Source organism: Equus asinus, chromosome 2, assembly GCF_041296235.1.
Source record: "Equus asinus isolate D_3611 breed Donkey chromosome 2, EquAss-T2T_v2, whole genome shotgun sequence".
In the NCBI taxonomy this organism is placed as follows: domain Eukaryota; kingdom Metazoa; phylum Chordata; class Mammalia; order Perissodactyla; family Equidae; genus Equus; species Equus asinus.
Genome location: NC_091791.1, coordinates 168,066,932 through 168,083,625, shown reverse-complemented (window position 1 = coordinate 168,083,625; position 16,694 = coordinate 168,066,932). Strand labels below are relative to the sequence as shown.

The 16,694-nt window shown below is 46.2% G+C and overlaps 2 protein-coding genes across 8 annotated transcripts in view; one reads left to right on the top strand and one right to left on the bottom strand.

Moving 5' to 3' along the window:
* The window catches only part of SLC7A7 (solute carrier family 7 member 7), a 32,454-nt gene extending 24,056 nt beyond the window's left edge, over positions 1-8,398 (top strand). For all 7 annotated transcript variants that reach the window (XM_070504037.1, XM_070504036.1, XM_070504035.1 and 4 more), the window contains 8 exons: positions 2,588-2,713; positions 3,520-3,664; positions 5,445-5,568; positions 5,823-5,926; positions 6,216-6,312; positions 7,094-7,243; positions 7,455-7,638; positions 7,865-8,398. In XM_070504037.1, coding sequence (XP_070360138.1) covers positions 2,588-2,713; positions 3,520-3,664; positions 5,445-5,568; positions 5,823-5,926; positions 6,216-6,312; positions 7,094-7,243; positions 7,455-7,638; positions 7,865-7,971 — 1,037 coding nt within the window. In that variant the 3' untranslated portion in view covers positions 7,972-8,398. The remainder of the gene's footprint in view (positions 1-2,587; positions 2,714-3,519; positions 3,665-5,444; positions 5,569-5,822; positions 5,927-6,215; positions 6,313-7,093; positions 7,244-7,454; positions 7,639-7,864) is intronic.
* Positions 8,399-8,916: 518 nt separating this feature from the next.
* On the bottom strand, positions 8,917-14,153 carry OXA1L (OXA1L mitochondrial inner membrane protein). Its single transcript, XM_014856346.3, has 10 exons — positions 14,013-14,153; positions 13,441-13,602; positions 12,514-12,727; positions 10,781-10,924; positions 10,440-10,525; positions 10,086-10,250; positions 9,792-9,896; positions 9,520-9,682; positions 9,354-9,434; positions 8,917-9,268 (listed from the first exon to the last, which is right to left on the bottom strand). The coding sequence occupies exons 1-10, from the start codon at positions 14,073-14,075 to the stop codon at positions 9,141-9,143; spliced, it is 1,311 nt and encodes a 436-aa protein (XP_014711832.2). The 5' UTR covers positions 14,076-14,153; the 3' UTR covers positions 8,917-9,140.
* Positions 14,154-16,694: the final 2,541 nt, after the last annotated feature.

The following is a 16,694-nucleotide window of genomic DNA, read 5'->3' as shown; positions in this document are numbered from 1 at the left end:
ACTTGTTCACAGCTTCTCCTTCCTCCAAAGCAGGGGTCAAAGCAGGAATGGAGTTGCACCTGAGTCAAGGGTCCAAGGTGACTTCAGGCCATCTTCCTGTGGACTTGGCCCAGTGTTAGGTGGGGATTGAATTGCACCTAGACATAGGAGGGTAGGGCATCTCTGTCCTTGAGGGTAACTTGCAGTTGCCTCCATATCATTCTACCCCCATAAACCCCTCCTGTCCCTGCCTCTGAAGCAGGAGGTTGGGCTGCACTTCAAGAACAGTGCACTTGGCTGGGCTCTGGGGCCTCCGGTCAGCTGTATCCGCTGGGCATGGGGACAAAGAGCCCAGTCAGCACTGCTGCCTGCCATACCCATTTCCTGCTCCCACGGCCAAGAGGCCCTGGAGAAAGCTGGGCTCTGGGGAAGGTGAGGGCCAGCTCTCTTCAGGCAGTTCCTCTGGGCCCTGGTTTATTTTCATAGGATTCCCTTCTTCTTTCAAACAGAACCCTCTGTGCTCAACAAAGAGAGCAGACCAGGGCAAGATGGTGGGTCAGTGGGGGAGGGGAAATACTGGTGGGCAAAAGGAGGGATACAAATGGGTAGACATGAGAGTAGAGAAGCAGTAGGGATTAAAATGTAAATAATCCATGTATTTTCATTTCAGAATTTGTTGTTGTAAAGCATGATGAGTTGGCTTTTCCCCGTCCACATCCCTGGACAGAGCTGAGAACAGAACCTTGTGGCACACGCTGCAGCCTGACAATAAACCACAAGCAGTTCCTTGAGCCCACCCCAGTTTGGTGTTGTGACCCGTGGTTGCCCTGAGGGCTAACCATGAATTTTAATTAGGGGTCCCATTCCCTTGTGAATATGGCAGCATTAGGAGTCCCTGGTGTTTCTAGTTGCGAAGGCAGCTTGTGTTACATTTGTAAGCCAGCAGCAGGCTCGAGGGTAGAGGTGGAAGGGAAGTGGCCTGAGGGCTGCTGAGTGGCTGGAGGCAGAAGGCCAGTGGGGAGACAAGGCTGGGTGACTGGCTGAAGGGCATCAACACATCTGAAAGATTGTGGAGGGCGAGATACAAGCACTTTGGCCATTTTGTGGGGTGCTTGTGGAGACTGCCCACTTGTGTCTTTAATGATTAACTTAGCACTGGGGAGGCCTGGAGTTAGGGTGCATTTTTGCCCAGCCCTGTAGTAAGGTTCGTGTTTATTGTCTTGTGTGTTAGGCAGAAAGGCAAATGTTTGTATGGGACAGGAATGCCCTGTTTCTGAAAGAACAGAAAAGAACTTGGGCAGCAAGTAGACTAGGAGAGGCTTAAGTGAGGGGGAGAGAGAGACAGAAGATGGGACAGCCATTCTGAGTAGACAGGGAGTACTTCCTGACTGTGCTGGTGGCCTGAAGCAGGCAAGCCCAGCACTGGGCCTCACTCTGCCCTGGTCAGGCAGGCTGACTCTGACCTTGCCTTTGGAGCCCTCCAGTTGCTGAGCTGGGAAGGAGAGAGCAGTGAAGCGATTCACTGCCGCAGTGGGGAAGGTGTGGGGTGGGTGCCTCCCTGCCTGTTTAAGAGGTTGCTGGGGGACTGAGGAACATTCTGCTGAGTTTCAGAATTGTTTCTTTTGACTTTCTTCCCCACCACATCCTGGGGCTGTTGGTCAACCTCACAGCATGTGTGGGCTTCCCTTCTTGAATTTCTTCTTCTGAAGTAGCTGATTGTAACTTTTTTGGGGGTGATGGCTTTCTCTGAGATTCTGATGAAAGTTATGGAGGTTTTTCTTACAAAAATGAATATACTTTGGACACATGTACATAACACTTTGCAAAGAATTTCAGGCATTGTGGAAGTCCTAGGTTAAGAATCCTGGCCCTAAGGGCGATCTGTGACCTTTACTGTAGCTCGGCCAGGTGAAGGAATGGCCTCCACCCTGGGGTAGAAGGACTGGAGGAATGTTTGCAGCTCTTACTTTTGCGTTGGGTAGTCGGGAAAAACGTCCTGTCCCCATTTTATAGGAACCTCGGCTCCAAGAATCTTTCCAAGCATGAAAACAAGCAGCTGAGCTGGCAGGCAGTAGCAGGAAGTCTGGCACCTATCCTAATCCTTGGCCACACGTCCTGACCTGCTGGCCCAGACATTGGATAAGTCACAACAGGACTCGTCAAGGTTACCACAGCGTCAGAGTGCTGGGTCCCTGGAGCCCATCACAGTGGGTAGGGGGTGGAGAGACCATGACTTTTCAGAGCCAGCAGCCGGAACACATCATTAGTCCTGTACGGATACCGGTTGCCTGCCCCTGCTGTGAGCATTTTGTATGTAAGCAAGTCCACAGTCACTTTGTTTTGTGTCTCCTGTCTAAGTGCTGAGGGCGTGTGTGTGTTTCTGTTTGTGCTTGGTGCTATGTACACAGCTGCTCAGCAAGTGCCTTTGAATGATGGTGGCATCGACATTCTGGGCAGAGGTTTCCATTGTAGAACAGGTCAGAGCCCAGACACTTCTGTCTTTGGCCAAAGGGTCTATTTTGGTGACTGCTACTGGAAAAATTGCTTGGGAATCTACGGCCCTCTGGATGGTAGGGTCAGTCACCAATCGGTATTATTTTTCTTGCAGGTCTCTTAACCTTCATTAACTGTGCCTATGTCAAGTGGGGAACCCTGGTACAAGATATTTTCACCTATGCTAAAGTATTGGCTCTGATCGCCATCATCATCGCAGGCATTGTTAGACTTGGCCAGGGTAAGAAATAATATTAATAGCAACTAATACTTGTTAAGTATTTTCTATGAGCCACACTCCTCTAAGTGCCTTTTGTGCACGATCTCATTTGGTAGGTACTATTATTATTCCGATTTCATAGATGAGGAAACTGAGGCTGCAGAATTATCTTGCTTAAGTCCCTAGCTAGTAAGTAGTGGAGCTGAAATTTGTACCCAGGCAGACTGACCCCAAAGCCTGTCCTTTAACTTCTATGCATGCTGTCTCCCAGAGGAGGCTGATCTCGGCAAAAGAGCTGACAGTCATGCCCTGGAAGCCAGCTTTTGCAGATTGTTGAGCCCAAGACTGTGGTTATGATTATTCTCCCCTTGGGAGTGGGCAAGGGCAGAAATGAGCTCCTTGTACCCACTCATCTCCAGGTTCCAGGTATGAACCCCTACCCGACAACCACTCTGCTGACCTGGGCTTGCTGCGTCCTGCCCTTCCTCTGCCCTGTATCAGCTCTGTCTGGTGATAGAAAGGGGGCAGGAGTCGGCAGCTTACAGGGCAGGACAGGACCACTTCACCCTGTTCTCCAGCCTCTCTGCTCCTAGAAGACCACCCCGGGCCTTCCCATCAAGATCCCTGTGATGCACCCTGCATTCCGGCCCATTGCTGTAGGCATTTCTCTTCTGTTCCCTGTCCTTCACCAGTACCCTTGCTGCCAAAGGTGGTCTAAGCCACTTACCTGCTTCAGTGCTGTATTCTTCTGCTCCTTTACTGGATTCCCTTGAAGTTGGGAGGTAGGCCACTAATCCTTCTGCCTTTCCATGTTCTCTGGGATCCAGGAACCTCAACTCACTTTGAGAATTCCTTTGAGGGCTCCTCATTTGCAGTGGGTGACATTGCCCTGGGACTGTACTCAGCTCTGTTCTCCTACTCGGGCTGGGACACCCTCAACTATGTCACTGAAGAGATCAAGAATCCTGAGAGGTAGGTACCTCACCATCAACTTTCCATGGCAATAATGATAGCTATCATTTATTGAGCTCCTTCTGTGTGTCAGACAGCATACCCCAATCGCCGAGGTAGATTTTTATCAGCTCCATTTTAATAGATTGGAGGCCTGAGGCCCAGAGAAGTAGCTTGTCCATGATTGTGGTAACAGAGCTGAGATGTGAACTTTCTTGTGTATGTTTTAAAAAGAATTTTTTTTTTTTGAGGAAGATTAGCCCTGAGGTAACTGCAGCCAATCCTCCTCTTTTTGCTGAGGAAGACTGGCCCTGAGCTAACATCCCTGCCCATCTTCCTCCACTTTACATGTGGAACGCCTACCACAGCATGGCTTGCCAAGTGGTGCCATGTCCGCACCCAGGATCCAAACTGGCGAACCCCGGGCTGCCGAAACGGAACGTGCGCACCCAACCGCTGTGCCACCGGGCTGGCCCCTAAAAAGAAATTTTTAAAAAAATCCCTTTGCACATTTATTCCTTCATGCATTAATTAAAGCAGGTTGTACCATGTGCTCACGTATACTGCTTTATAGATTTTCCTTGATAGATCTTTCATCCACTCTCATCCCCACATGGATAACTTAAGGTCAGAGATTCCTAGAAACCTTCCCGTTTCTCTTCTGATCCCTTCCTTGTTTCTCAGACTCATACTGATGTAGTGGTATTGTTTCTGTCAGTCAAGGGTATTGCCCCACCATTGTTACTCTAAATTACCCTGTAGTCATGCAGAGAGAAAAGAGCGCTGCATAGGGAGTCAAGGGCCTGGAGCCTGTCTTTCCACTAGTTGGATGATCATTAGGGAGTCCCCACCATCTCCGCCTGCTTCCTTATCTGTAATTGAGGGGGTTGAAATATGTGATCTCTAGAGACTTTCCTGGCTCTAAAATTCAATGATTCTGGGAACTAAGATTTACCAGGGAGTGGAATTTCTCTAAATTTTTAGGTCAAAAGAATAATAATAAACTCCTTTTGGCTTTGAGAAACAAAGTACACGTCCAGTGTTGCAACCCTGGGAGCACATAACAGAAGCAGGATGGAGGCCTGGGTGGTGCTTCCACCTACTGGACAGAAGCTGAATGACTCCAGAGTATTTGCCTCTTCCCTTCTTTTCTTTCCCTCCACCCCACCCTCCCCCACACTGTGAAAAATGTTTATAGAGACCGTGGCTTTATTGGGCTACAGGGACCTTGAGAGGTCTTTGCATCTTTCTCTTGGCCACTGGTTAGGCTGGCACCCAGGGTTCTCAAACTGAGTAAGGGGTGAGGTGGACACCTTTCCCAAGTTGCTTGTTTAGATATACACACTGCGCTTCCTACCGAGGGTCTATCTTATTCTCTGGTGATGTTAGATTTCACAATTTGCCTCCATATTTCTTCTATTTCTCAACCTTAAGACAAATTTTCTGATGTTGACAATCTTAGAGAAGGAATCCTGACACCAAGAGACCTTTGGATGTAAAAAACAAAACCAAAAACCTCCCATCTTCCTGTACTATTATTTTGCTGTAGACATAGTTCTTTGTTAATCCTTTTATTTCTCCTGCATAGCCCTTTCTCTGATTGTGATATTCCTTTCCCTTGATGCTCTTTAGTTCTTAACAGTTCAGAGTTTAAGCCACTATCCTAGGCAACTTCAAAGGCAAAGACACTGGAGAAATGCCACAGGAGACCCCAGCCCTGGTGGGACAGAGTCTAAGGATCAAAGGCAACATGGGGATGTGACTGTATGATTAATGTATCTATTATTCTTTTTGGTTGTAGGAATCTGCCCCTCTCCATCGGCATTTCCATGCCCATTGTCACCATCATCTACATCTTGACCAACGTGGCCTATTACACCGTGCTAGACATGAGGGACATCCTGGCCAGTGATGCTGTTGCTGTGGTAAAGGATTTTCACTAGCAGAAGGCTGAGGGTGTGTGTGTCGGCTTCTGGGTGTATTACAGCTCTTCAAAGTCCCAGAAGGGGGTAGTCCTTGAAAGAGTTTACTTAGGATACTGGGCTTGCAAAAAGGTCCTGTTACCCTCATTGTGGAAGGGGGTTGGGTTCCTAGTAGTGGGTATCTGGGGGCATGCCTGTCCATGCCTTTCATCTCTTTTAGGTCCTGGTAATGACTCTTTTCCATTCCTTTCCCTTAGACTTTTGCGGACCAGATTTTTGGAATATTCAACTGGACAATTCCACTGGCAGTTGCATTGTCCTGCTTTGGTGGTCTCAATGCCTCCATTGTGGCTGCTTCTAGGTACGAGTGGCATCTTTTCCTAGGGGGTGTTGTGAAGAACTGTGGCAGGAAAGGAGAGGGCTTCCAGGGCTCAGATGTTAGTCACTGTGCTCCCCAGATGATATTCACAACCTCTTTGCTCGTTTCCATTAGCAGCCTCTAGTTCTTACTAATCTCAATTTGAACTCCATTCCATATTATTCAAACTCTTCTGGAGGAGGGGATGGCAGAGAGGGCTGTGTGGCACATGAGCCAGGCCACACCTAACATCCCACAAGTTTCTCAGCCTCTCCTTTCTTCCTCCCAATAGACTTTTCTTTGTGGGCTCAAGAGAAGGCCATCTCCCTGACGCCATCTGCATGATTCAGGTTGAGCGGTTCACACCGGTGCCAGCTCTGCTTTTCAATGTAAGTGATCTCAAGGATGGGGCTGAAAGCCAGATTGTGGGGGCAACTTGAGTAACAGTAGATGCAACTGTTCTAGCTTCCCGAAAGTTCTAAGAGATTCTAAAAGAAAAACTAGTGACGGAACAGCCATTGTGGGCAAGGCACTGTGCTAACTGCTGCGGTGGTTCCTGAGAGAGAACCCGTCTTCTCTAAGGAATGGTAACCTCCTTTGGTCTAGGATGAGGTATAAGTACATGGGATACACTGTAATGACTGCCATGAGAGAGTGATGGAGTGTTTAATGGAAGAAATGATCACTTCCATGGGGGTAGAGGGTGAATGAGGAAAGACTTCTTGGAGAAAGTGCATTTGAAAGTGGATTTTTAAGGTTAGGGCTGCAAACGGTAGAGATGGGTTTTAGGTCAAGAGAAACAGCATCACAAAGTTCTGAGATACGGCAGTGTGGAATTTGCTAGTAGGAGATAAAAGCTGGAAATGCAGCTTGGAGCCTTTATGGGGAGGCTCTTAGGCAAAAAATTTTTGAGCAACTGTTTTGAGCTGTGCTTTACAGAGTTAACTTGGCAAAGGTTTGAAGAATGGGCTGAAAAATCAATTGAGAGGCTACTGACTTAACAGAAAAGGAATGAGGTATTGAAACTCGGGAGCTAAAGGAGGGGGGACAGAAAAGGACAGATAGACAGATGTTGAGGACTTAAGAAGGGGATGGATTTGTGGGAGATAAAGGGGGAAAAGTGCCTTGGGTAACACTCTGAGCAGAGCTCACCTGCGCTTGTGCTTACAGGGTATCATGGCACTGATCTACTTGTGTGTGGAGGACATCTTCCAGCTCATTAACTATTACAGCTTCAGCTACTGGTTCTTTGTGGGGCTCTCTATTGTGGGTCAGCTTTATCTGCGCTGGAAGGAGCCAGATCGACCTCGTCCCCTCAAGGTAACTCACCTCCACCATACCTCTGCTCCGTCTGCTCCAGGGGATTCTTACAAGACAGTTTATTCAGAAACCTTTACCTAGGACTTGGTGGTGGTAGTGTTGAGATGAAGGGATGGAAAGAAGGCTCAGCGCGCTGATCTTCACAGGTGGGGTGATTTTGGCTGTTAGTCCAGAGCTGTCTAACCTCCAGCCGTTTTCTCTGTGCTCTTAGCTCAGCCTTCTCTTCCCCATTGTCTTCTGCCTCTGCACCATCTTCCTGGTGGCTGTTCCACTTTACAGTGATACCATCAACTCCCTCATCGGCATTGGCATTGCCCTCTCAGGCTTGCCCTTTTACTTCCTCATTGTCAGAGTGCCAGAACACAAACGACCTCGTTGCCTCCGAAGGATTGTGGGTAAGCCCTGGATCTTCAAGTTGGCTCAGCTATTGTACAGCCTACTTCCCCCTCCCCCCACTTTTTTCTCAAATCTAGTCTCCCAAGTGACCCTTGCCATAGCCCCTTCCTGTTGTTAACCCTGAGGCTTAACTGAACTGTCCCCTCAGGCTCAGCCCAATTCAGTGCCACTGGAACTCAGCCCAGCTGAACTTTTCTCAGTTTTGACTCAAAGTTCTCTTTATAGCATCCACCACATGGTACCTCCAGGTCCTATGTTTGTCAGTTGCTGCAGAGATGGATTTGGAAGATGGACGAGAGATGCCCAAACAACAAGATCCCAAGTCTAACTAAATACCTCCTGGAATCCTGAGCTGTGGAAAGCCAGGGGCCTCTTTCTCCTACTGGCTGGAGCCAAGGAAGCTGAAAAGGAAAGCTCACTTCTTTGAAGGCACCTTTCCAGAAGTCTGGTCTAGGCAGCTTCAACAACTTTGAACTTGCTTTTTGAGAGATGGAAAGTAATTTATTTGTTTTGCTACATATTGTTCCAGATTTTTTTAAAGGGACAATAAAGCAGACTATGGTGGGGAGCATGTCAGGTGTGGGCTTGGTTGTTCTAATAGCACATTCCCATGTGTTAAGATATTCACTCACCTCTGGATGTGCCTACCCACTCCTCTTTTCCTTTAAAAGGGCCAATAATGCTCCAAACTTCCGTCTCCTTTAGAGAGACATGCAACTGTCACAGGTGTTGGACAATAAAAGGATTATGTTCCTAAGCTTTGAGTGGCTTCATTTTATATAGTATCTCTGGGACAGCTTCTATTAACCTGGTAGGAAGACGAAAAACAATCTTATGCTTGAAAGTATCCAAGTATTTCTTCCCTCTTAAGCCAGTAGCTGAAGGCTGATGCAACCAATCTCTACCCAAGAGAACACCTAAACCGCTACAGCAAAATGTTAGGGCATTAGATAAAAAGTGTACCAACTTCCATTCTTTTAAATTACTACTAAGAATCTACTACTTGAAGGATATTTTATAGGTAATCTTGGGGTAAACAAATGTGGTTATTCTATTTAGATACAATCTGAATTTAGGAGGCACACCTCTATGACTGCAATGCAAATGTGGACGGAACACATCTATGCAATGGGGCCTAAGCTCTTAATGCCATGGATACACCACTGCAAAACTTGCTAAGAGCATGGTCCAGCAAGAGCAATCACCACTCAACCTACTCCTCATTTTTCTGAAGCACACAATCCATTTCCCTGTTTAATAAGTATCAGGAAGCAGCATGTAGTACAGAAGTTTACTAACTCTAGATGGGAAGATCACTTGGCTTCCCAGTGCTTTTTACACTTAGGTCTAAGAGTCTGTAGTGGAATCCACTTTTAAAAAGGAACATTTCCACGTCCCACGGTTTCTAGGTCTGGGGCAAGGACCCAGTGTCAACTCTTGTTGTGAGGTTGAGTCTTTGAAGAGAGAGAGAGTTCCTGCCAGTAAGACCAGGGAACAGAATTCAGCCAAGCGTGTCACGCCAGGGCTGCTTTGACTTTGGTTTGGTGCTGCTGCTGTTAGGGGTGTTGGGAGGGTGATTCTTGCCAGGCTGTACCAGGGGGTTGTGGGTAAAGGTCTGTCGTAAGGGACCTGAGGGAAGAGGAGAAAACAAATCTAGATGAACAAAGGGAAGGAAGAAACAAATGACAGAACTTAGCCTGAAAGGGTTATTTACCCCTGGCTGCTAGCTCCAGGTGATTCTGCATGCGTCGCTCCCGCTCTTGTAGCTGATGTGCCATTTCAGCATTCTTCCAGCCTGTGTAAAGAGTAAGACAGTCAGTCCTGTACCTGTTTTTAGGTCACTGTCCCCTGGTCCTGTTTCGCAGAGGACAGGCCCTTACCTCTTTTGAAGCTCTTGAAGAAGCCTTCCCGTGGAAGTAATTTGTCAGAGTCATGCACAACACGCTGGGGGATTTTAAGCACAGTGCGTACAGCTGGGATCCGGAGGCAAGCCACCTGGCCCAGGGAGAACATATTGGAGGAGAGCCAATACATGAACACCGCCTGGAGAGAAGGAAGAGAAGGTCCTCAGAAGCTGCATCCCTGGTCAGCTCGCTGGGAGATGGGTAGGCCAGTGGAAGGACTTGGAGCCAGCCCCTAAGCCACTACCTACCGAGGGGAAATGGATAGTTATGGGCAGGACTGCCAGGGGCATCAATCTGATAACATTTCTCATCCACTGAACATCAGAACTTTGCATACCAGTCTCAGCACCTAACTGCCAAAAAAAAAAAAAAAAAAAAAGCAGAGGGACAATAGCAAATGCAGGTCAATTTTAGTGAATCTGACTCAAATTTCTTACCTATCAACTCTATTTCTCCAGGAAGTGAAGAATGACCATTTGGCGCAACTACTTTACCCCCGCTCCCCATTGTGCAGGCCTGGCACTTGGCCAACCCGGGCTTACCTCAAGGACACCCCACATTGTAGCAGTGACTACCAGTGGTAATACGTAGGTGGGGTCAGATAGGGTGAGATCTTGGAACCACCAGAGGCCACCTGTCTGCAGGCTGGGCACAGGAAGGTTGGCCATTTCTCTCAAAGCAATGAAGAAGGAGATGAAGATCGGGGCCTATTACACAGGATAAACAGTGTCAGGACCCTTTAGCAGAGGGGACGCTTTCATTTTCCTATACATGGTATTGAAAACCATGTATAATATCACTACCACCTGGTTTTTTTGGGGATCTAGGGCATGGCAACACAGAGGAGGAAATTCGATTGGTTCAGGATGGAATAAATGGGAAATGCTTTTGCTTACCTGAGTCAGAGGTAGAATGAGAGGTCTAAAGAGTTTAACATCATGCTTTTTCTGGTAAAGTGTCATCTCCGAGGAGGCCTTGTAAACTGTGAAGTGACGGGAAGTTAATGGTTAGGCTGACAAGTTATGTTGGTGGAGGTGACCATCCTCATCACCTGGCCCATGAAATTTCTAACTGACCCCGGCCAGTCAGTGGAAACATTTGGCCCAAGAAGCAGGTAAATCTTTAGAACTTGCCCAACTGCAGCAACTCCTGATTTAGGTTGTTTGTTTCCCTCAGCAGAATGTCAGGAAAAGTGCAAATGTGGTCCTCTCCCACGCTCATTCTGCAACTGACTCACACTCAGCATGGTCTCCTGCCAACTTGGCCTCTCTGATCCGAGTGGAAAACTTCTGGATCTCTGGCAGGTGGTTGTGGATCTTGGCTGCCTCTCGTTGGCCCTTCACGATGAGAGGAAACACCAGGCAGCGGGCAAGGACTGTACCTGGAAAACACATACTAGGACTGGAGTGAAGTGAAAGCAGTTCTGCAGCCAGGCTGAGGGTGTCTAGGTCCTCACTGAAAGGGTCTGTCTTATTCTAGTCTTTTCCACACTGTGATTCATGCCCAAGGGGCCCAAAACAAAGGGCAGGGGTATGACTTAGTTCCTTCAAGGCTCTGCTTTGACATCACTAAAGTTCTGGCATTAACTTCTCTAAGCACATGACCAGGAATCCTGTTTGTTTCCTCGAACAAAACGGTGACAGAGGACACTTTTCTAATCAATAGTTTCTAAACTTTCTATTATCAATGGGACTCATTCCCGCGCCCTCCCCAACTCTAAGTGTAGTACCAATATACATAACAGATGAAGTCAAGCTGCCCTGGCTGAGGGGGTAATCTGGCTATAGGCTGTTCAAGCTCTGGCCTTTGCTTTTCTCAGAGGCACCTTTATAGAACTCTGCAGCTCCCAGCTTGAAAGCCACTGTCCTAGAAATCCCTGGAGTAGGAGGTAATCTGGTGGCCTACTGCTTTAGCTCCTTCCTATTTCTTTTCTTACACTTCCTACTTCCTGATCATTCCAGCAAATATTTAGTTTATGGTATCTGTAGACAAACAAGTGGGTCTGGGCTGAGAAGAGACTGGGGGGAGACACAGACTTAGGCTTTATCAACAGTATGATGGATGATGTGGAGTGGAAAGAGAAGGAAGCTACGGACAGAACCCAGAATAGCAGAACTAAAGGGGTAGGCAGAGTATTGGGCAATGGAGATGGGAAGGTGTGGTCAGGAAGAACATCAGGAAAGACTCACAACAGCCAAGGGATAGACTTCAAGGTCTAAAGAGCCTAATATAGAAAAGTCAGGTATAAAAAGAAAAGTGGATTTAGCAATGATGTCACTGGCAGTTAGAATGAGGTTGTATTAGTATAAGTCAGATTGTTGAGGATCAAAGAGTAAAAAGAAAGAAGCCCACTGGATGCAGAATACTCTTTTAAATAACAGCTATGAAAGGAAGGAGAGAGAGAGAGGGTAGTAGTTAAAGGTGAACTAAGGATGAAGGAAAGCAACTTTCCTCCAAGAAACACATGGTATGCTTGAGCATGTTTCTATGTTCAGAGTAGGGCAGTAAGGAGGGAGAAGCTGAGGACACAGGTGAGAGAAAGGATGATCACTGGAGCAAGGTGGAGGACGAAACAGAATTTAAAGCCTAGTGACAGCCTACAAGAGGGGCAGTGTGAGTGTCTTCCCCATTTTGGGGTTTAAGTGCCTGACGCGGCCTTCTACTCTCCTAGACCAGGGCAGCCTCTTCACTGTTAACGACGTCCCCTCACTTGAACTCTATGCTCACATTCAAACATCTATACGTCTTGAATCCCAAATGATCTAGTGGTTTTATACTGCTCTTTAGGAAATATAAGTAGAGTACATCTAACTATCGTGAGCCTCTATCCCCCTCATTTGAATCATCTACTTTTCTGACCCCTGAACTTCCGCAACTGTTTCCTCGATCCACTCCCAGCACCACTATCTTTAGAGTTCCATCTCTAAGTCCCCGTCTCCTCTACCCTTGTCCAGGAGGTATTCCCCTTACATGCAGCAATGGCTCCCCACCAAGGTAAGCCGAGGTTAACATGCATAAATTCTAGTAAGTTCTGGATCAGTCCCACTGGGGTGTATGACCCCAGCCCCAGTTCAGCGAAGCTCTGTTCTGCAGCAGCTTGAACTACATCTGCAGTCTCTCCAGAAGCCACCTCAGTCACCGCTGGAGGGGAGGGAGTTGCAGGAATGACTGGAGGAACCTGAACCTGTGCAAAAGGAAGCCATGTGTAATATTCAGTAGGAGGGACGTACAGAAATCAAGGGTCCCCTTATGATAACCAAAACTGGGTTGTTCTCTTTGACTCCTACTTTTTCTCCCAAGTTAATCTACAGTGTCCACAGAATTCAAAGCTTAAAAAAAGACATTTTACTTTCCCTTCTATGCAGGAAAATAAGTTACTTAATGTAAGATTTCATGACTTCCCTTTACGCTGGGAAGTTTATTTCCTGTATCAGTGTTTTCTAAACTTCAGTCATCTGAGCATCACTGGCACAATTTTGTACATACCGAAACTATTATACTTACAATTTTTCTTTAGAACTTAGTTTTTAAAACCTAAATAGCTACTTGGTCACATCCTCATACATATTAATATCTATGAAATCATGCATATGACATGCAGGTTGTAATTTTTCTCATACACACACACCTGGAATCATTTCCTATGACCATCGGTGGCTTACCACCACTGCAAACAGTGCCTTGTATGGAAGGTAAATCTCTCCTGCTGTACTCAATCATTTTCCCAACTGATGTAAAAAGTCTATCCCAAGCAGAGATACCACCATTCCGGGGGGCTGTGTGGACTGTGGACAAGAACTCTGCCCCACATTGCCCTTCCCTCTGGTCATAACAAAATAAAAACAAATTAACCAAGAAGCGCCACTCCTAAAGCTGCAGGGACCAAACGCCTCTTACCTGGGCTTCTGTGAACCAGACGGCAGAGGTACTGAGGCCACGGGGGCCGGAGGCCGCGAGGAGGACATAGTGCGGGCGCCCGCAGCACCGGCCGGCGGGGAACAGGAGCCCAGCGGTCAGCGGTCTCCGGGGCCACTGCGACGGCCCTGCGACGCGGTGGAACTGAAAGGAGGATGGAACCTTTTACCGGGAGCAGAAGTCGCCCATGATGCTCGCCCCCCAGGAAGCAGGCAGCCCACTACCGCAGAGGACACTGCTACTTTCCGCGCTGGCCCGAAGGCATGCAGCTGGCGATCTCAGCTACCGCAGCCCCACCCCGGGGACCAGAGGTCGAGGCCGAGGTTTCCTTGGCAGCGGTGACACTTGTTTTCGGGAAGAGACAACTGCATGGGGCCGCTGAGCCTGCGGGGTCGAGGACGAAACCCTCTCGCGTCCTCAGGCGACCCGAGGTCACGAGAAGCAGGTGCCGGTGAGCAGGTCAGCGTCTTCGCATGCCCCCAGCTGGAGTTGTCCCTAGCTCGGGTCACAGGGACAGGGCAGTTTGCCGGCGCTGAGACCCGGGGCATCCTTACCTGACCCTGCGGCCGTAGCAGGCGCAGAAGCTCCCGGCGTCCGCACATCAATACCACCGCCATTTTGCCCGGAAGAGGACTTGCTTTCGCGCCTGCGCACTCAGAACTGCAGTCCCGCGGGAGGAGGCCCTTTTGGAAACGGGCATGAAGCCAGAGCTGTCGCCAAGATCAGGTGGTAAAGGAGACTGGGGCTTGGCGGCCATATTTGAAGTGGGTAGGAAGACGCAAAGGGTCGCATTAAGGAGAACGCACAGGGAGTGTTTTCGGGAGGTTGAAGTTAAGACCAAGTAAGCGGCGGTAGTGAGTGGCTGCATAATCCTGGAGAGTTTTCCTCGGTTCTCTAAAGGTGCTATTCTCGTCTGTTTTGGTGAGTTAAAAAATAGCCTCCGGACAGTCTTCACTGTGCGTAGCGTGGGTTTTTTCTGTCCAGTGATACTCGATTCTTATTACTAGATAATACTGTAATCGCAGATCCAGTGAAAGTTAAGGGTAGTCTACAGTCTGACAGAAATTGAGGAAAGGCAGCTTCTAGGAAAAATTTCCTTCCCAAATAAAAAGACAAGACTTAAAGAGGAGACTCTACTTCTCCCTTTTCTCTTCCTTAAGTGGAGTTCTGTGAGGAGCATCTTGTGACCATGAGGGGGACATGTCTAAAGATGAAAAGCTAACAGGCTGAAGATGTATAGAAAGATAGAAAAACCCTGAATACTTGATTCATTGGACTGCTGCACCAAACTTGAAACCACCTCTCTCTAGACTTTGTTGTGTAAGATAATTAAAGATCTTTATCATCTAGACTCTGACTGTTATTTGGGTGTTCTGTTTCTTGAAGCTGAAAGCATTCCTCAAGATAGGTGAGGTGAAGTTCTCCGCCAAAGAGAAAATTGCTGCTCAGAAAGTTGGGAGTTGGGTATATTTGAACCCCTACAAAGCCTCCCAAACTACAGAGTGCTTTTTGAATAACAAAGTATAGCTTGGGAAAGATACCATAGCCTGAAATGATTTTAATCATACAGATTTAGTAATAATTAGGGGTATGACCTATCGATCACATATGTTGGATACTATTGTAAACAAACTTTTGGTTACGTTAAAACAATCAATACAGTTAGAGGTGATGACAAATATATAGCTACTGGATATTTGGAAAGAAAAAATAACTATCCTATGGTAGACTGTTTTTTTGGTGGCCCCAAATGAACCATATCTCCCAGTATTTGCACCCTTGTACACCCTTGTATAACCTCTATAGAAAATATTATTTAGGTTCCTCAAAAAATTGAAAATAGAACTACCATATGATAGCAATTTCACTTCTGAGAATATGTCTGAAGGAAATGAAAACACTATGTGGACAAGATATCTGCACCCACATATTCATAGCAGCATTATGTACAATAGCCAAGACATGGGAACAATTTAAGTCTCCATCTATAGATGAATGGATAAAGAAAATGTGTTATATACACAACAGAATACTATTGAGCCCTAAAAAGGATGGAAATCCTGCCATTTTTGATAACATGGATGGATTCTGAGTGCATTGTGCTAAGTGAAATAAATCAGAGAAAAACAAATACTGTATGATTTCACTTATATGTGGACTCCAGAAAACTGCCCCAAAACCAAACTCATAGAAAAAGAGACCAGATTTATGGTTATCAGAGGCAGGGGTCAGGGGTGAGAATTGGATGAAGGTGGTCAAAACGTACAAACTTCCAGTTATAAGATAAATAAATACTGGGCATGTAATATAAAACATGATGACTACAGTTGCTGTGTGGTATATTTGAAAATTGTTAAGAGAGTAAATCCTGAGAGTTCTCATCACAAAGAAAAAAGCATTTTCTTTTCTTTTTTTGTATCTAAATGAGATAATAGATGTCAACTAAACCTATTGTAGTAATCATTTCACAATATATGTGAGTCGAGTCATTATGCTGAACACCTTAAACTTGTGGAGTGCTGTATGTCAATAAAACTGGAAAAAAACCTCAGCAAACACACACACACACACACACACACATTTAACTATGTGAGGTGATGGCTGTATTTAACTTTATTGTAGTAATTATTCTGTAGTATGTACATATATCAAATTATTATGTTGTACATATACACAATGTTATATATCAGTTATATTGCAATAAAGCTGGGGAGAAAAAGAAGGTTCTGAGGAATATACAAAAAATTCTACTAATACTAATATGTAAATTTAGCAAGGTTGCAAGATACAAGGTCAATATGGAAAAATAAACTACATTTCTATACACTAACCATGAACAATTGGAAAATGAAAAGAATACCATTTACAAGAGCATCAAAAACAAGAAACACTTAGGGGTAAATTTAGCAAAATATGTGTGAGACTAGTACACTGAAAGCTACAAAACATTACTGAGAGAAAAATTTAAAGGCCTAATTTAATGGAGAGATATACCATGTTCATGGATTGTAAGACTCAATATTGTTCAGATGTTGATTCTTCTCAAACTGATTGATAGCAATCTCATAAAAATCTAGCATTTTTGTAGAAATTGACAAGTAATTAATACACATATAAAAAATGTAAAAAACCTAGAATAGACAAAACACTTTTTGAAAAAGAAGAACAAAGTTGGAGGACTTACAGGACCTGATTTTAAGACTTACTGTAAGGCAACCATAATCAAGATAGTGTGG